This window comes from Podarcis bocagei (genome assembly GCF_964188305.1).
Source record: "Podarcis bocagei genome assembly, chromosome: 11".
In the NCBI taxonomy this organism is placed as follows: Eukaryota; Metazoa; Chordata; class Lepidosauria; order Squamata; family Lacertidae; genus Podarcis; species Podarcis bocagei.
This window is the reverse complement of record NC_138136.1, coordinates 27,550,384-27,570,589: the sequence shown is the minus strand read 5'-3', so window position 1 is coordinate 27,570,589 and position 20,206 is coordinate 27,550,384. Positions and strand designations below refer to the sequence as shown.

Sequence of the window (20,206 nt, the reverse complement as noted above, 5' to 3'; positions counted from 1 at the left end):
ACACCACACACAGAGAGAGAGCAGAGCATTTGATGGGCTGATCTATAACCTGTTACAGGTTTCTGCCTGACTCAAATGCAAAGTCCAGAAACTTTGTTTTGGTACTTACAGTCTTTGAACGCAAGTGCAGGGTCCCTGTGAGGCAGGACTTGGGAGATTATATGCTGTAGAGATTCCAAGGTTCTGTCCATTTTGGGCTGCCTTCTTGCAGACTGCATCCACAAAGTGTCCACCACATGCCTGAATTCTTCCAGCCCTGTCCTGAATTCATGCAGCTCATTGATGAACTGGATTACCAAAGAATCTCCCTCAGCATCTGCCAATCAGACATTGCCCAGATTCAAAAGACCCTTCAGGGGGTCCTCCTCCCCAGCTCACTTATCTTTGTTGTAGGCTGAGCTAATTAGCTGGGGAGGCTGGTTGACAGGCTCCTTCCTCCTTGCTTTTTCCTCTGTTAAACACACCCACCTACTGGCTAGCGGGAGAAGCAAAGCATGCGAAAGACATTCCTCTCTTCATCCTGACATTGACTGAAGCTGCTGAAGCAGACAATGTTGGACTTTCTGCTGACTTAATAAGAATTCACCCCCACTGTTTAAAAAAATAATAATTGAGGAAAAGGGAAATGCGAAGATTAATATGGGATAGCTCGACGATGTCTTACTTTATGTACTGCTTGAAGGGCTGTCTGAGGACAACCCTTTATTTGATGAGTTATCTGGTCCAAGTTCTATTTAAAGATAAAGAAGGGAGAGTAGGAGCCTCAAAGTTTCACAGTAGGGACGTGGGTGGTGCTGTGGTCTAAAACCACTGAGCCTCTTAGGCTTGCTGATCAGAAGGTCAGTGGTTCAAATCCGGGCATTTGCCAGAAGCGGCTTAGTCATGCTGGCCACATGACCTGGTAAAACTGTCTGCGGAAGTGGACAAACGCCGGCTCCCTTGGCCTTTAAAGCGAGATGAGCGCCGCAATCCCAGAGTCGTTTGCAACTGGACTTAATTGTCAGGGGTTGCCGTTTACCTTCCCACTGGAGCGGTACCTATTTATCTACTTGCACTGGTGACTATGGGGTTGCAGCACTCATCTTGCTTCAGGTCGAGATGAGTCCACAGCTTTCCCAGTCATGTGGCCAGCATGACTAATCTACTCGCACTGCGTGCTTTTGAACTGCTAGGTGGGCAGGAGCAGGGACCAAGTGACAGGAGCTCACCCCGTCGCAGGGATTCGAACCGCTGACCTTTCGATCAGCAAGCCCAAGCAGCACAGTGGCTTAACCCATAGCACCACCCGTGTCTCAATCAATGTCATACTCAGACTAAAAAAATGAGTCTACTCTCAATGTGTCATATTTGGATGTCACCCATTATTATAGAGAAGTGAAAAAGCATAGTTAGGGGGTGGATCAAATTCAAAACGTTAGCTTTAATATAATGCTGAAAAACCTACTTCCATGAATGTGATTTCACCCATTTCCACTGTTTTGTGAACTATTACTGTTAGTTCGCATAATGTTATGAGGAAAGTTTTTACTTCTGTTCTAAGGATGAAATCCCATGCACACATAATTCTGAGGTAAGTCTAGTTCAACTCAGTAGGACTTCTGAGTAAGCGAGCAGCACACAGACAGGACCTGAGAAAATTGCTTTAACTGCCTCCAAATTTGAAATTTGTTCCCCAGTAATGTATATGGAGGTTTACACAAGTCCCTGCCCCAAGCATCTTGTAATCTTAAATTTCATTCTTGGGAAAGAGAGCAGAAGGAAAGTGGAAGAAAGGAAGAAGAAAGAGCAATGTGAGCAAATATAGTAGCACGTGCTTACTTAATCATTGGGTTGTAGACTAAGGCAAGGTAAGCAACATCTGGCCCTCCAGATGTTACGGACTACAACTCCCATAATCGCTGAGCACTGGCCATGTAGTCTGGAGATGTTGGAGGTTGTTGTAGTTCAACAGGTGCAACAACATAAATTGTGTAAAGAAATGTATTATAGCCTGCGTGTAGGGTCACTTCCCCTTATGACAGCTAAGACAACACAAAATGGCTGACCATGCCAAGCCATATCCTGTCCAGACTCTGTGGAAGAGTTAGGAAGCACATAAAACTTTAGGGTAGGGGTTTAGGATGCTGGCTTCCTCCATTCCTGACTACTGACTGAGCTGGCTGGGGCCGATAGATACTGCGAGTCCAACAGAACCCTCCACTTGAGTGCTTGGATATATATTTTTTTATTTTTAAAAACACCTCTCAGGGAACAAAAACATTTCAAATAATCCAAAAAAATCAAGAGCCATCTCTCAAATCAGTACAATTACATGGACCAACGGGCCTGTATGAGGCTTCCTGACAGACTCTTACCTTTGTATGGTATTTAAAAAAAAGAAATGAGGAAAGAGCTTCTGCCCATCTTGGCAATGTTCACCTCTCTGTAGGGAGGCTTGGTAACATCTGCAGATGGACTATTTCTTAACCAAGGTAAGGAGGGGGAAAAATGACACCTGTTACTGATTTTCAGTTACAAATATCAGCCAGGGTGGTAGGGCAGCAAACGTAGCTGACAGCTTTTATTCCCATATAGCTGAAAGTCAGGTAATATACACAATACTGTATCAGAAGATACAGAGTCTTTAGCATTTTTGTGACTCTTGTTTGACCAGTTACGAAAACCCTGTTAAGTGCAGCCATTAAAAATGCATTTGAAGGATGTTGATTAAACAATCCTCCGATACCTGCTAAATATGTGAATTTGTTAGGACTGTCTGGGACGTTATTGACTTAACCTCCCTGTTTCCTCAGGTTCCCAGTAAATAAAGTAAACTTTTGTTTGAATATCCACATATGAAATATAAATGGAACACCGTGGAGTCCAGCCTTTGTATAAACTTCATAGTGACCTCTGATGACTTCCGATATTTCAGGAATTCTACCTCTGTTCTTGTTAAGAGATATATCATGGTACAATGTCAGGGCCGAGTTCCTCCCTTAGCCATTTTTATCCCCAGAGAAATGTATGGTAATCTAAACAAAACCGAAGGTTAAGGACAAGTGGTTACTTATGGCTATGCCTTGGAATGACTTTTATTTTTCAAAAATGCCTTAAATACCTTTGTCTTTATCCCAAAATGAAACAAAGTCTGAAGCATGTGAAATCACATTAACTCAGTCTAATCCCTTGCTATACTGCTTTGCTTCTCTATCTCCCCATTATTTATCTAAATGTCCTTTCTGTACATACACAGCTCAGTGCGCAAGAAGAGGATTGTCATAGGCTGAGGCCGCCTCTTCTTTCTTGGTCTACCAAGATGAATTCCTGGGCATCATTATGTTCATCCAATGGAGCCCTCCTTCCCAGGCTCTCAGTGTACTGCCAACTCCTGCTCTTTGAGGGAGCAGCTGATGCATGCAGGGCTTAGAAAACCATGAATTTTCTGGACAAGGGTAAAGGACTCCTGGATGGTTAAGTCCAATCAAAGGCAACTATGGGGCTGCAGTGCTCATTTCACTTTCAGGCTGAGGGAGCCGGCGTTTGTCCAGCTTTCCAGGTCATGTGGCCAGCATGACTAAACCGCTTCTGGCGCAACAGAACACTGTGGTGGAAACCAAGAGAACATGGAAATGTCGTTTACCTTCCCGACGCAGCTGTACCTATTTATCTACTTGCACTGGCGTGCTTTCAAACTGCTAGGTTGACAGGAGCTGGGACAGAGCAACAGGAGCTCACCCTATCATGGGGATTCAAACCACTGACCTTCTGATTGGCAAGCCCAAGAGGCTCAGTGGTTTAGACCACAGCGCCACCCGCATCCCTACCTGGATAATAGCATGCAAACTGTAGGTGCTCAGCCCAGAGGCAGCACATGTGGCTAAGAGAGAGGCATACAAGGCTCTCCACTTCCTGGTATTAAATGTTAATATAAACAGATTCTCTCTTTAAATAAAATAAAAAACTGTCAATCAAGGATTTATATCCAATGTTCTCAGAGGAGAAACCGTGCCCCAAAACTGTGGGGTATTCCCATATTCCATCGCTTTAGCCTTTTGAATATTTTACTCAAAAGCAACCAAGTCTAATGCTTCTCTTGGACTTGCCTAACGAGTTTTGCAGTTCTTTCGATGCTGGTCCATGACCTCAGGTGACACGAAAGCTTAACAAGCAACATACAAATTGCTTCCAGGGTCCAGAACCCTGAGAAAAGGCATGGAAGTAGTCAGTCTTGTTAAAATGTGTGGCAGCTGTTTGCATCAGGGGATGATGCAGATGGAAGTAGGCAGGTAATAAGCATACATGTGCAAACTATCTTCTCTTGTGGAAATCTGTTAAAGGTTACTTTCAAGAACGTTAGCATCATCAACCTTTCAGCCCTTCCCCTAATCTTGAAACAGAAACGCATATACCCTATAGTTTTTTTAATTAAAAAAAAAAAATCCCTGTTCAGACTTTAAAAGCCAACTAGCAAAATCTCTGCAAATATGCTAGGAAGGATGGAAGTGAACAGAGGGCACGTATATTGAAAGGCTGAGTTCAGAGCATCTTTGTTCTGCACGCAAGTCCACAATGTATTTCACAGAACCAGAGTTGGAAGGGACCACAAAGGCCATCTACTTCAATCCCCTGCAATGCAGGAATCTTTGGGGCAATGTGTACCTTCCCATTAGAAACTTAAGCTCTCCCCCATTGTATTGCAGTGCTGTATTTCTCTCCCCACTACAGTAAACGGCAATTCGTCATACAGGTATGTGGGGAAAAGTAAAGGGCAACACTTGCGAGCCACCGTTGATGCCTTCCAGCTGTACAATTCAGTGATTCCATTTTGGCCTGCAACATTCCCATTTAGGTGGGCAATTAAAATTTTCTTAGGCCACTGGGCTTTTAACCTGTTTTCAGTTCTTGCCTGCTAAATGCTCAGGTTTTTTCTTGGTTGCTGTAATATGCTCTCTTCTTGAATTCTTTTAGAAACAGATAAGCTGTAGTGATCATATTATATATGATCTCTGGCTATGTATGGCTGCTTCACCAATGAGAAAACCATTCCCACCCCACATTTTTAAGACTTCAGCTGCTATATTAAATACACTCACAGAAACTATCATAAACTGAACTTCCTGAAGATGATTCAAGCTGTAGTGCAGAATAGAAGGAAACATGAATTTAAAAATATGCTGGCCCCAGCTGGCCCGATTTTCTTTAAATTTCTTATTTATATTTTATTGTTTTTACAGAAACCACACCTTTTTGATTTATTTAAAAAGTCTTTTCCCTCCTTTCTGGAGTTCTTAAACTTATCCCATACAGCTTTAGTTGTAAGTTTTAGATGCCCTCCCTGTGGAACACCCTCCCTTCAGATATCAAGGAGATAAAGAACTACACAACGTTTAGAAGGGAGCTCTGTTTGGAAAGTTTTCAATGTTTGATGTTTTATTATGTTTTAATATATGTTGTAAGCCGCCCAGAGTGGTTGGGGAAACCCAGCCAGATGGGCAGGGTATAAATAATAAAATTATTATTACTACTAACAAAGTAGATTCAGCATAACAAGAGTTTGCTTCTATTTCTGCTAAATAAACATCTTTTATGCACTTTAAACCCACACTTCAGCCAAGTGCTCCTGGCTACTGGGTTTCCAAGGTATTTTGCGAGAGGCTATCTAGCACATTGTTGAATGTACGTGAACAAAATTTATTAGCAGTTGCACAGAGCTGCTTAGAGATCTGAGTGCCAGCCAGGCCTGTGCAACGTCATTTTTATTACTTGTCAGTTTGGGCAGGATTTATGCATGAAACCTTGGAAGTGCCGAGAGAAATTGAGTAAGAGCTTCTAGGTTCAAAGCTCTGCTAGTCATGAAAAACTTGTGGGCCTTTGTTCAAGTTTAGAAATGAAGATACTGTTGAAGGTGCTACATTAATTATTGCAAAGGCTGCAATCCTAAACACAGTTGCCTGGAAGTACCACTGACCTCAATAGGGCTTACCTCTGAGTAAACATATATGGGGTTGCAAAGTTAGGCAGTTGAGCCACAGTGAAGATAACAGAGTGCTCCAATAATGTCTGATTTTAGCCCACAGATTTGCACTAGCCTTATAATCTTTATTGCAGTTTGATCCCATGTTTTGTAAACTTGTGCTCATTTTACGCCTCGTCTAATGGACCCTACTATCTGAAAAGCACGTTTAGGTGGATTGCAGGCTTACATGGGCATCTAAGCAATACAAATCCTATGCACCCAATCGAGGCAGTGTGCTAAACTGAACTCACTGAGCCTTGTGTCTATATGCATAGTATGAGATGGGTTATATTTTCAGTCCAGCCACCTGAAAACTGGGAGTTTGCTGTCCTTAGTTTGCATTCTCTTAGAATTTTATTGCCTGTGGAAATTTTTGGCTTCTGTTTCTGAACAAAGCGGCATAGTAAATTATGAGTGGAGTCCTCTAGAAGCGGGCTTCCTGAAGGCCAAGTGACATAGCCAGCTGGCTCCTGAGGCAAGATCTGGGCCACCGTGCAAGATGGAGCCTCCTGCTCTCAACAAGCAAAGTGAAGCACTCCAGTAAGTGTGAACCATCTCAAGTAAAAAAAAACAACAAAAAACAAAAAAGAAATCTCACTGGGCGCATCTGAACTTGGGGCTGCCTTGAAGGCTTGTCTCAGGCTACAAGAGAAAGAACACAACTTGACATGTTGGTTAAGCAGAAAGCCATCTCTTTCATTGATTTGCAAGGCATGGGGAAAGAAGGAAGATCTTTCTGTAGGATGTCAGCCCCAGAAGCTGGCTGTGTCCAAACTCGACTTGATGTTGTGCATGTGTTCCCGTCGCTGTTTTGTGTAAACGTTTGCTTCTCCTTTCTGCAACCGCCGTCTCAGAGCGGCTTTTTGCTGTTTCGTCAGCTGGCGCTTGATCTTTTGTTTTATCAGCTCCTGCAAGACATTTTCAAAACCCAGACGTTAGGTCTGGCTTGCAAGTCAAGTGACCCTTTGAGAACTCAAAATAGGTTGGATACAAGGAGCGACATGGCACAAAACAAATGCACGGTTTAACGAGCTTTAACAGGCAGCGGCTTTTCTGGAATTAATGAACAATAGTTTCTCAGTCTAAACAACCTGTGCAACGACAGAGGGAAGACACGCAAAAGCAAGCCGGAACATTTTTGGAATCTTGAGAATTTTGAGCTAGTTTGGAAGAATACTACTCCCCCTTGTGGCTGAGACAAGTAATGAATTCCTCACAAACTGCACTGATCTAACTTGGACGTTTGCATGTGTCAGAGAATCAGAGTTGGAAGGGACCACGAGGGTCATCTAGTTCAAACTCCTGCAATGCAGGAATCTTCTGTCCAATGTGGAGCTCAAACCCACGACCCTGAAATTAAGAGTCTTATACTCTACCAACTGAGCTATCCTGAGTTCAATGCATCAATAGAAGCTTTAGGTTGACTACAGAGCTGTGGTTATGCCAACGGAGCACAAATTATCAGAATGCAGGACTTTGGGCGGCTTCAAGGCCCCACTGCCTGCATTTTTCCAACCTGCCTTTCTGTTTCAGTCTTTCCTTTAAAAAAATCTCTTACACAGAAACTGCAAGAAACTGTTTTTGAGTACTGAAAATGATCTGTTTCAATGAGAATTAAGAACAGTGTCTATGTGCAATTAGAATTCTATTATTTTTGAGTTGTTGCTTTCCCCTTTCTGCAGAAATACTTCCCTCCTTTTGGTCAGTCTAGCAGCAACCATTTACTAGGAATTTAAAGAATTTGGAAGACAAAGAATTGTTTTCAGTCCATCCCTTTTGTCAGCAGATTGCTGGGCTCCAGGAGTGGAATGCACTGGCCCATTCAGATTGTACTCTTAGGGTCTGGTATACTATTCCCAGTTGGTAATGAAAAAAGAAGAGAGCAGTGCCTTTGTCAGACAGAGTGCTCTCAGTCTTGGGGGGGGGGTGTCCTGGTGGGTGTCCAAGAAAATAAAGAAGCAGATTCCTCCACCCCCCTCCGATAAGCTGGTGATTCAATCTGACCAATGAAGGCGTAGGACCCTTGTGTTTATATTCATGATTTCTAATTGCAAAATTTAATTTAGCTTGGATGAAGTGGGGGGGGGGTTCAATAGAATTCTCCTGTTACAACTATTTAAAAATGCAAGGCATTTTAGAACCTGTTAACAAATAAAAATATTGCTTGATCGCCTAAGTTAAAAAAGATAATGAAATATGAATCTCCACACCCCATGTTTTCTATAACCTTTCTCCACCCAGTATCCCAAGGTGCTGAGTAACTTATACAAGCCACATAGAGGCACTTTAGGATAAATGAAACCACCACAGCTCAATAAAGACCTATGGAGTATACACATGAAGCATCAACCAAAGCTGCTAATATGCTGTTTGGTGTCTGGGGAAACTCCCCACACCCCTTGATTGTACGTGGTATACCAGCTGCTTGGAAAGCAGAGGTGGCAGTGATTCAAAACTGGGTTACACACAAGAGTGGCTGAAGCACTGGAACCTTGGCATTATGCTTTAAGTGGAGCAAGATAGTATTTAAATTTTTTAAAATATCTTTAACAGCGGAAACTAATGACCTTCAGGGACAATGACAACAGTTCATTATCTTAGGCTTTCAGGAGCCGACAATGGATCTGGATTTGACTAGAAGGTAACAACTTTTGCAAGTTTCAGAATAATTCTAATTGTGCTTTCAAAAATCCCCAGCCATTTACACTTATGAATACAGAGAAAGAACCACCTGATCAGTATCAGGTGAAAGAAGGGTCCTAGCTCAGTGAGAGACATAACAAGTTAACTGAAGGCATAATCCATTGGCCTGCAATGTCCCAATGATCTAAGCAGCAGCCGTGCTGGGGTAGATTTTGAGGGACTGAGCTCTAAGTCTCAGAACATTATATAAAGTAGGAAGGGGATGTTGAACTACAACTTCCACCAGCCCCAAGCTGCAAGGCCAGGGATGATGGGAGCAGCAGTCCAATGAATTTCTGGAGGGCCAGTTTTCTCATTACTTATGTAGGACTTACTGGAGGAATTGTTGAACGACTTCCCATACTGCCTACTGAAGTCATGCTAGTAGTTCTTGTCCTGTGGTCATTGATGTGACATAGGCTTTCCTCATTTCTGCAATACAGAACAGATGCTTGTAGTCAGCCATTTTTAATCCAACTTTTACCAATCAACTCTTCTGCGATGATTCAGTTGCAACATTTACATTTAGAAACAGCAACTATTTCACCCAAACAGATATTGATAATGGACACAATCCACCAGGATATTCATCTACACAAAACTTGCGAGAATGAAATGGGTTTGTTCAACAGACCTTCCAGTCTCAAGGATGTTCGTTTCATATGGCATGAATATTGTTAACCCAAAGGTGCTCTTGAATCTTTATTGCTGGCAAACAGCCACTAAGATTGACACAGGCTCACTCTCTGCCTAGCCTGCCATGCCTTGAGTGACTTCACTTCCAATGAAGGCAGCGTAAGGCCCTGTCAGCCTCCTTTTGCAATCTGGGTTTTCTATGTAAGAAGCCAATAGAAGTCTAATTTCATTAAACAAAATGCAGGCTGGGCAGTGTGGTTAACTACTCAGCTTAGGCAATTTTGTTAGCGAAGGTTTTCCTGGCCAACAGAACTGATGAAGAGGGAACAGTATCTGAAATCAGCAATAAGGAAGGGCCTGATGCAATGAATAATTTGTGCTCCCTCCACTAGCAGAGCAAATCAAGTAGGAGCAAGTTGACACAAGTATAAAATGTATGAGAGATTATAGCTGGTATCATTTTAAAATTTCTCCATGAGGGTCAAAGCATGCCAGTGATGAATCAAGTAATCTATTCAATTAGTCCCTGAATATTACATTGTAACAAAAAGGTCATTACACATGCTACTATTTAAAACGCACCCACTGCTTTGAATCTGATGGGAGAGTTTCGGAAAAGAAATATGCTCAACGCTTGGGGAGCTTCCGTTTTGGAAAGAGGAAAAACAAGCAAAAAACCCAGTATCTGAAGAACCCTGAATGATCAATATAAATTCATACCTGAAAGGCCTGAATTCTCTGTTTAATGTTGACAAGTCAACCAGATCAGGGCATTCATCTTCGCAGTCCTTGTCAGCAGGCTCTTCTCCCTGACCTGTTTGATCTTCAATTTTGGTAGATTTTTCAATTTTCTTTTCATCCTCAGAAAAATCAATTACAGAGCAGCCTGCATTAGCCCTGTCTCGAGCAGCAATAATTTGCCCTTCAGCTTGTTGTAAGGCACAGGCGAACTCCCGCAAATCTAAACTCTGCTCACTTTCATCTGCGCTATCATCATCATCTTCTTCTTCGCTGCTTTGCCCCAAATCTTCGGTGGCATCTTCAACCTCCTCTGTGAAGTCCCCTTCGGTCTTTTGATCTGTGCCGCTACATAGTGTTTCTGCCCCTTCAGAACCTTGTGCACCGGGAGAACACGCAGTTTCATTGCCCTCATCATGAGGGCCAGCTGGGTGAAGAAGCTCATCATCTTCCTGCATTTCTTTGGTGTAACCGCTGGCTGCAATTTCGACATCAAGAGAACATGCCCTCCTGGCAATGCGGGAAAAGAGAAAAGTCAAGCATGAACTGAGTCTCCATTTAATGCAAGTACACTTTTAGAACAAAGTTATCAAAGTAATGCTGGACTTGTGATTTTATACCCATACACTGAAGCACATCCTGATGTGATATACTTTGACAAAAAAATGGCCCCCCCTGCCCCCGTAGAAGAACTGGAATCCTAAGGTGCGATTCTGAAGCAGCTGTAATCCAATAAAAAGATTAGCTGTCTGTTGCAAATAAATTCAGCTCTTTTTTAAAAAAAGGAGGGAAGAGGAGGATCAGATACTGAAAGGGATTAAATAATGACTGGAACGAGGAACAGTGGAAGACATCCTCCAGATCTAGAATTGAGTCTTTATTGAAGAATAAGATATTGAAGAATAAATATGAAAAAAGATGGTAGTTCAGTGGATTGAAACCCATCCATCCTTTCACGATTATCAAACAGCACATGATGCAAAACAATAGCCTCTCTGCCCTACAGCTTAAGAGAGAATCAGAAAATGACATATATATTTAGCATAAGACAGATGCATAAACTAATAGTTTATCTGATCTGTATCTGGCACGAAAGTGACTTTACTTCTACTTTCTCCAGAGACACGTTCGGATGAGAATTGTAATGCGTGACTCAGGCCCTCAAATAGAAATAGTTAATGCATGTTACTGTGATAGTTGCAGAAATCATGGCTGTAAACTTGTGTTTCTATCCACGGAGCCTTGGTTCAGGCTTAACTTCCATGAGGACAAAAGCCTCTCTGGGAACAATCTGAATGCATTTTGAAGAGCAGCGTTTCCCAAACTTGGGTCGCCAGTTGTATTGGGACTACAACTGCCGTCAGTGGTCAGGGATGATGGGAATTGTAGTCCGAAAGCAGCTGGATACCCAAGTTTGGGAAACACAGGTGTAGAGGTAGAATTTGAGGTGCAAAACAACTCTTGGTTTCTAAACATGCCCACAAACTTACCTTACGTCCTTGAAAGTTGGATAGAGTTCACTTTCATAGCTGAAACGTTTCATAAAGAAGTCACGAATGCATTTCACATCTCTGTCAAAGTACCTGAACAAAAGAAGTTTCACAGGTTACTTTAAAAAGGTGCGTTCAATTTACAAACACCCCACTACCATAGGTTCTTCATTACTCAAGCATCAATTCCACTTTTCACGTTTTTGAGCTCTGTTCTGGAATTCGTAAAACATCTTCTCCAGTCAACAGTCTGGTTTGCACGACATGCTAAGCCAGGCTTACCAGGACCCCACAAACCTGCTCAATGTCATCAAATGGCCACAACTTGATAATACACAGAGGCTGCTCATCACATACCATTCAGCATTTGGGTGAGATGTTGACACCATCTGCGGGAAATCAATCATTGTGACTCGATCTTCACTATCCAACATGAGATTGAACTCATTGAAATCACCATGGATCAATCCGTGGTTGGCAAGTTTCACGATTAATTCCATTAGCTCGCTATACAGAGAGGCAGGGTCTTCGAGATGATGGACTTGACATCTACGTGATAAAACAAAGCCACCAGAATATTATGGGTATGATCAAATGGATGCCTCAACTAGGAGGGAAAAACCAATAATATTATGCCAATGTGATACATTGGGTAGTCCACTGAATTTGCATAAGAGAGATCAAATCTAATTCGGCTGAAAATTCACTCACAAAACCTACTCAGTAGCTGGCCATCTGGAAAGCTAGATGAAAGGCCCCCCCAAAAATGCACTTTTATGTAGAAGAGGTGTATTAGGGTTACATGGGGGTATTATTTGTTGATTTCACTGATTTACACAGCATGCCTGAAAAATGTGTGGTCATCACATGGATTAATTATCATGCACCATCACTTCTCAGCAATGACACAATCTACTTGTAAACATTTCTCACATTTTCCTGGCACACTCCTTTGCTGGAAATAAGGCATGTTTGAATCTCTCGGAGAATGAGTAACACAAACACACCTTAAGGCACAAGTGTGCAGCATGGGCTGCACCAAATAAGGCAGTTGTGAAAAGAGAGTTCCCCACACCTTCCTTCTCACTACATCACACAATATGTGTTAAAGATGAATCTCCTGTGCTCATTCTGTTTTACACGTATTGACCTTAATCACATCTCTGTTGGGGGTGGGAGGAGCTGACTCCACAGTAACGTAATTACTGATTGGCCTCCGAGAATAAAAAGTTTGGGAAAGTCAACAATTATGGGTTGGACTCATAGACATCTTCCTCTGTAGAGAGGGGCTCCTTCCATTTGCTCCAATCCAGTGGAAGCTTTCGTTCCCATTGACAAAGGAGAGGAGAGACCATTTTTAGTTATCCTGTTTCTTTCTGCAGCCCCTGTGCCATGTACTATTCAGGAAGGTCCCCAGCTCTCTGAAACAGATTTGGGGCAGGGGACAAGGGGACTGCAGAGGGAATTGAAAAATGTCCCCCTCCAGTGTGTGGAGTTCCATCAAAAACAAGTCAGGATCCAACCCTAGATTTTCACCTAACAAAGCAGTTTCTTCAGCTGATGACTTTGGATGATCATGGCTCACAGATAACAAAAGTCTCCTTTTATGCTATCAAGTCATCCTTTGTCTATTTTGCAATACCTTTCCTATATAATCTTTTAAAATTTAGTACAAGAACCGCTGAACACTTCAAAAGGAATGCTCTTTTTTAATTCATGTTTAATTAATTCAAGTTTTGAAATAGATTTATTTTTGATTAGGCAGCTCATTTCAGATGCCTTACCATATCACATTTATAACGTGACCTTGTTTTTCAGCTGCAGCCAATTTAGTTTTGATCCAGGAAGACAAATGAAGGTCAGATTGGACACAAATGCCTTTAGCTGTGCAAATACACGCAGTCAGCACATTAGTGGGCAAACTTTAGTGATTTGTATTGTTTAAAAAATAAAAAGACAATTTAAAACCAGTGGTATTATAATTTATTGTCTCAGTAATAATACTAGTTATTATAAAAATATGCACTATGCAATAAAATTCCCCCCCCCAAAAAAATAAGATAGCTAGCGCAAACATTTCATAGGCACCTGACTGGTCAGTGTAAGAACAGGATGATTGACTAGGTGGGCCTTTGAGCAGGGCGCTTCTGTGTTCTTACAACGGTACATTTCTGACTTGCTATGCCAACATCTAAATGTGTAGAACAGACATACCAACCACATCCATTTTTGTAGATTGCAAGGCTATGGGTAGAGGTTTATTTAAAGTTTTTAGACATTCCAATTAATCAATCAATTTGAAGGCATGATCTACCATTACAAAGAATTATATTGATGTTGCTGACAGATGTGTTGGAAGACCTGTTTTTTTAAAATACCCAGCCTGGGGTTGGAGGGGGGATGTGGAGAGAGAGGGAGAAGAAAAAAGTAATACCATGCTGCAGTCAGAATTTCTTTGATATTATTTTGCTCAACGAGGAAAGAGCTCAATTTATTTTAAAAAGGAAATTACTTCTAACACGTGTTGCTTTATATGGCCAAAAGAGTTCACCTAGAAGACCCCTTTAAACCAATCTTTTCTGCTTTCCTTAATCATCCAGGGTTTATGGAAATAATTACATGCTTTTTTAAGGAACTGTCTCTTCTGCATGCTTTAGTATGAAATGTAGGGCTCTAGTGAATATTTCCAAGTAATCAGCAATTTCAACACTGTTTAGATTTTGGTAATTCTTAGTTTCATTATTTAAGAAATGGAAGTCAAGGGAAATATACAGGTACAGCTTGCTTCCCAGTTATCAAAAATATAAATAAAGCCCTGTCATGTACAAAGTCAGACCAATGGCTTTTAACGAAAACCAATTACAGTACTGTCAATCCCAGCCTGCAGTGATGTCTAAGGTCTTTCCTACAGGGGTTTTCTTAACTTTGATACCTAAGAAAGTTACTATTACACTGCTGCTGCTTTGTCCAAACATCTACTACTAGCAATCTATAAATCATATTGAACAGAAGCACCCCTGAGAAAATACCTTCATACTTACAAAGGGTAACCATTGACAAGTTCCATTACGACTGCGTGTCTATTGTAGTCATATGGTTTTGGAACAGGAAATTTTCTATCATGCAAAGCCTGGCCAAAAGAAGGAAAAAAAGGTATTTTTAAAAATCAGTGCATGTCCTTCTATTTGAGTTAAGTACATATTAATATTCCAGCGTGTTAATGTACTCACTCGGAGTTTTAATGCTGAGTACTAGTTTATGGCACAAATGAAATAAGATTCATATAAGAGAAACGCACACCAGATAACAATAAAATAAAATAAAATCCATCATATTGTAAGAATGTGATATGGACATAAGAGGCATGCAGGATCAGACTAAAGTTCAGTACAGTGGTACCTCGGGTTACAGATGCTTCAGGTTACAGATGCTTCAGGTTACAGACTCCGCTAACCCAGAAATAGTACCTCGGGCTAAGAACTTTGCTTCAAGATAAGAACAGAAATCATGCTCCGGCGGCACAGCAGCAGCAGGAGGCCCCATTAGCTAAAGTGGTGCTTCAGGTTAAGGACGGACCTCCGGAACGAATTAAGTACTTAACCCGAGGTACCACAGTATTCAGTTTCTCAAAGTGACTGAGCAAACGCTTTGAAGAATCACAAGCAGACCACGAAGGCAACAACTCTCCCTTTCTCTTACCCCTTCAGAATGTTCCACTTAAAACACGGAGGTTCTACTTAGCTATATGGCTAATAGTCACTGACAGCTTTATCTTCCATGTCTACCCCTTTTAAAACCACCTAAACAGACTAGGATTGAGAAGATCTAGGTTCAAAATACCTGCTCAGACATGATGTGGAGATTATCAGAACTAAGCACAGGCTCCCCAATTGTAGTTGCAATATAGACTTATGTACAGACAATGAAGAATGGTGCCAGTTTTAATTTTCACGACTTTTTCTGGTAACCCTTATTACAGAATTCACGTTTTTCACGGCCAACACATACTGAGTTGCCACTAGGCTAGCTGCTGCTTCAGAGATGGTACAGGCGTTAAAAAGAGCCCATGGATAATCTTAGAAATTGGATGGGGACATGTGGAAGTAGTAATCAGTTAAAAATGGGTCGTGCCCATCATCTTGACAAGTGAGAATAAAGTTAGAGGAAACCGGTGTAGACCTTTCTGTAACTTCTGGCTGAAGCCTAGTTATGATGGGCCCAGATTTAGGAGAACTAGGGGGAAAACAACCAACAGTACCTTCATGTAGGCAAATTCCTTCATTGCAGCAAGACGCGAAAGGTATAGCCAGGACATCTTGTTTCTGTGCTTGTGGTAATCACGCTTGTTTTTTAAGTTCCGAAAGGATGTCCTCCCAAGTCTATGCAGCTTCAATGCAAGTTGCTGCTCTTCTTCATTTGCAACAATATAAATATCTTTAAAACAAAGATTCAGTCCAATTAGAAGCAAGGTAAAAAAAATAGCTTTTAACACATTCAAAATTTACACTTTGGTACGTGCCTACTTTTTTTTGATATATCTGCTACATTTCATGACTCTGTCCCCCAACCCGAAGCTTGAAAATACCTGATTCTTTTCCAACGCCCATCTGGTTTCCAACAGAACAGATAACTTGTCGAGAAGAAAGAGTTTTCAAGGCTAAGTAATCATATCCTCCATTAGTTAATCGATAACCTTGGACAGCTGTAGAAGTAAAATAAGTGCATCACATCACACTGTGCTTATCATGATTATGCAGTGTGTCCTTTTAAAACACCAAAAATACTTAAGCAAAGTCAGCAGTCCTCCAAAGAGAAGAAGAGGAGTTTGGATTTGATATCCCGCTTTATCACTACCCGAAGGAGTCTCAAAGCGGCTAACATTCTCCTTTCCCTTCCTCCCCCACAACAAACACTCTGGGAGGTGAGTGAGGCTGAGAGACTTCAGAGAAGCGTGACTAGCCCAAGGTCACCCAGTAGCTGCATGTGGAGGAGCGGAGACACGAACCCGGTTCCGCAGATTACGGGTCTACCGTTCTTAACCACTACACCACACTGGCTCTCCAAAGAGAACTTTCCCCCCAACAATCCCTGTGATCCATATTGTTCAGGCAAGAGGAATTCTATATTCAGAGCAACAACATGTAATTAAATGTTGGTATGAGTTGAAACAACTTATTTAAGGCACCTCGGTTGGCAACCAAATATTGCTTGGATTCCTCTAGTTTTCAACAGGTGATACCCAGTGGTTCCTGTCTGCAGGTAGAACAATTTCTGCCCATGCAATGGGATCTCTCCTTCCTCTCCTTCCCACTACATGTGCTTGGGAGTGTTGGAGAACTATTTGCCGTATGTTTACGAGGGGGCACAGTGGGATGAGAGGAAGGGGAATTTCACTTGTGCAGTGTTGGCTACCAACCAATGGCGGCATTCATAAAAAATGCACTGAAACAACAATGTGGGCAGGCACCCCATTTATACTCACTTTTAGTTCGTTCATAAGCCAAGAGCCTGTGCTTTGCTAATTCTCTCAAAATTTTGTTACATCCCCCATGTTTGAGACTAGCAATGGAGGCAATCAAGCTGGCAGGGACTATTTCATGGTTCTTCATGCCCATTTCCACCTGTAACAGCAAAACATAGAATGATAAATACTCTTTATTTTGATAAGCATAGTTTCCTACATCATGCCTCCTATCATGCCTCCTGTTTTTGAACATATAGCCTCCTTTCTGGTGCTTGCATTTAATACTTTTAAATACTGGCTCATGCCCTCACAGAACAGGTGTTAATATGGATTTTTCAAATATGAAGACATATATGCAGTTCTGAAAAGTTTGGCATCTAAAGGCCAGCCCATGTCTTTCTTCAATTAGATGCAGAGAAGGGACTCATATGATGATTTTAAGATTCAGGCAGATTCAGGTGGGAGCAATTCTGTAGAAAGACCACAGAAAACAAAATAATAAAGTGGGCTTGCACAAGGAAGAAGAGAGGAAACTACTTGGATGAAAAACTACAGTTAAAGCATAAAATTCAGCAAAATAATTAATCGTCTTATTTTTTAAATTTACGTAACATTTCCTTATCTTTGTTGATTGATGGACAAACTCACCCATGTTGAAGGTTAATGTCAATTTGCGTGCTTTCAGAAGCGCACATGAGGTTTGCAAAGACACCCGCGGAAGCCATGATTTCCCAGATCTCTGCCACCCAGACCCGGCCTCAACCTGTTTTTGGCCACCAGGGGCCAAGCCCTGGTCCAGGCCTCTCTTATGAGTCCCTGGAACCGATCGCCAAGTGATCCTTACCGCAGTTAGTACTCTGAAGTGTTCTCGGGAAAGATAGCGAAGCAAAACGACGTTCAGCTTCCCCATGGTTTCGTCCGCCTAAACACCCCCGCCCTCTTGAATGGAAGGTCCCAGCCACGCTCTGGACCCAACCCGCATGTGAGTCGGCCCGCAGCTTTTCTCCTCGTTCCGCTTACGCACACACGCAGTCTCCGTCGGCTGTTGCGCACGCGCAGAAAGGAGCACGCAAACCGCCTCCTGCCATCAGGACGGAGTTAAGTTCTTCGATGTGGGCGTGGTCTCTCTCTCTTTCTTTCTCTCTCTCAGGTCCTTGCAGCTATGTAGACGCTAATCGCGTCTTCTTTCCCCGCATCGTTACCGCTGTACGGCACGTTTATAATTCGAAGTTCTGTAACATAAGTACGCGGGTACCTCAAACTTCCCGAGTTATGTCCCCCCTTTAAATACTCCGTGAATGCTCGTATGTACCTGGCAGGACCCGTTGCCTAGGAAACGCGTCGCGCGGGAGGAACGGGCTGAGGAGAGGGCTTGTTGGCGGTGACCTCTTTCGTTGAGAGAGCCATGGCTTCGCGCGGCGAGCGCCCCGTCCCTTTGCCTCGGGCCGCGGCCAAGGTAGCGTTCGTGGGAGAGTGTTTTGCTTCTTGCCAGGAGTCGGTGGAGCGGGCGGCGACGTCGCTTTCAGTGACGCAAAAGCTGTGACTTTACCCGCCATCCTTGAGACGGCCCGCTCGTCTGAACGATGGGCACGTGTCAAGAGGCAGTCCAGCCCCTGCGCATGGGCTCACAAGCACGGTATAAAAAGGAAAATGAATGGAGAGGGAAAAGGAAAGCAAGCTGCACCTTCACTGGCAACAGACAGGGTTAGATAGGACTCCCTTCTTTCTGTCAGGTTCTTCCTCAGATGCGGGGAATTAGCATCATTATTATCTATTTATACCCCGACCTTTCCCCCCGACAGCGAATGCAGCCTCCCTGGGGCCCTAGGTTTCCTGGCCAGTGGCAGAGATCAGGGGGTGCCTCCCCTCAGCTCTGGTGCCAAACAGGCAGCAGCATGCAGAGCCAGGCAGAGGCCGGGGCCAGGTAGATAATGTGCCCTCCCTTTTTACCCTGGGTATAACTGAAGTTTTATAAAAAGTAAGTATAGAAATAATTTTCACAAAAGTTATGCTGACAAATAATTTTATTTCAAGGCTTGAACCGTATCTGCATATAAAGAAAAAATGGGGAATACCCCCTGCGATTCTGAATATGCTGACCGAGGCCCCCTTTGGAATCAGAGGCCCGGGCCAAGTGGCCCATATGCCCCCCCCCCCTCTGGGCCTGGCAGCATGTGAAGAGAAGCATTCTCTCTGGCGGGTTTTCTTGAATTTCTGAAGCAAGTCAGGTATGGATGGAGTGCTAAACTCAATAGGAAGAGAGGCCCCTTTAGCTTAAAAAGTTATAAATTACCTCCTTCGGTCTTCCGTATGGTGACCTTTGCATCTTAGCTATTTTGTGTCCTCTGGATGCTCCCCCCCCAAAAAAAAAATTCACAGTCAGGATCTGCTATATATGTTTTGTTTGTTATGTATTGTTTGAGAAAATTTCAGTAAAAAAATCTTATTTTTAAATGAAAAAGGTACCCCCCCCCCGCGCAAATGACATGTAGCACCCAGCACACACTCAAATTATGGCTGTTGTTCGTTGTTAAGCATCAAGGCTAAGAGGTGAGCCAAATGAACATGACAAATCTGAGTTGTTCTGGAACCTGCTGTAGGCTATATAATGGTGTGTGTGTATTCATATAATATTTTCATTAGAATAAAAGTGAAAACCCAATCTAGAAAGTTAACTCTTAATTCCTAGATATTCCCTGCTGGCTTCCAGTGCAGAGTTAAACTTGCTGTGCCAGAAATAAGTCCTTTTATGTTCAATGGGACTTACTAACTAGTAAGTTGAAAATAGGGCAGCAAGTGCAAATGATAGGACTGCTTCATTCAAGCTCAAAAATAAACAAAAAGATAGGAGTGCTTCATTCAAGCTCAAAAATAAACAAAAAGAGGGTCTCAACTTCAACCGGTTTGCTTGGCACAGCTATAGTTCCTTCCAGAGAATAGACCCAGTGGCCTGGGATTGTGCGTCCTGAGTGCTTTTGTGCTACGTAATAGAAGATTATTAAATAGCAGAAGGTAGATTATGTAGGATGTGGTCCCCAGAGAATGTGGCTGCTGTTCAAAGTTGCTTCTGTCACACCAGCAGTGCAAGGTTTGCACTAGTCTGCATTCTGTTTGAACTGTGTATCTTGATGCCCGCATTTCTCAGTTGATACTCCTGTTTTCTGGTCACAAAAAATGGAAAGGGGGAGCAGGTTTGTG

General features: G+C 42.5%; 3 protein-coding genes across 4 annotated transcripts in view; 1 reads left to right on the top strand and 2 right to left on the bottom strand.

Annotated features, from left to right (window-relative positions):
• The window catches only part of LIX1 (limb and CNS expressed 1), a 34,190-nt gene extending 33,399 nt beyond the window's left edge, over positions 1 to 791 (bottom strand). Inside the window, exon 1 of the mRNA XM_081212436.1 lies at positions 110 to 791. Within this exon, the coding sequence (XP_081068562.1) occupies positions 110 to 218 (109 nt within the window). The 5' untranslated portion in view covers positions 219 to 791. The remainder of the gene's footprint in view (positions 1 to 109) is intronic.
• Positions 792 to 6,673: 5,882 nt separating this feature from the next.
• Positions 6,674 to 18,097, bottom strand: RIOK2 (RIO kinase 2). Of its 2 annotated transcripts, none has more exons than XM_081212394.1 (10): positions 17,853 to 18,097; positions 17,027 to 17,165; positions 16,130 to 16,246; positions 15,803 to 15,978; positions 14,586 to 14,674; positions 11,902 to 12,093; positions 11,545 to 11,637; positions 10,037 to 10,564; positions 9,016 to 9,112; positions 6,674 to 6,906 (listed from the first exon to the last, which is right to left on the bottom strand). In XM_081212394.1, the coding sequence occupies exons 1-10, from the start codon at positions 17,916 to 17,918 to the stop codon at positions 6,745 to 6,747; spliced, it is 1,659 nt and encodes a 552-aa protein (XP_081068520.1). In that variant the 5' UTR covers positions 17,919 to 18,097; the 3' UTR covers positions 6,674 to 6,744. The 2 variants fall into 2 exon arrangements, with proteins under 2 accessions (XP_081068520.1, XP_081068521.1); XM_081212395.1 differs by lacking the exon at positions 17,853 to 18,097 and adding an exon at positions 17,657 to 17,804.
• A 330-nt stretch (positions 18,098 to 18,427) lies between these two features.
• The window catches only part of LOC308596978 (uncharacterized protein), a 68,432-nt gene continuing 66,653 nt past the window's right edge, over positions 18,428 to 20,206 (top strand). The window contains exon 1 of the mRNA XM_081212417.1: positions 18,428 to 18,464. The gene's annotated coding sequence lies outside the window, so the exon portion shown is untranslated. The remainder of the gene's footprint in view (positions 18,465 to 20,206) is intronic.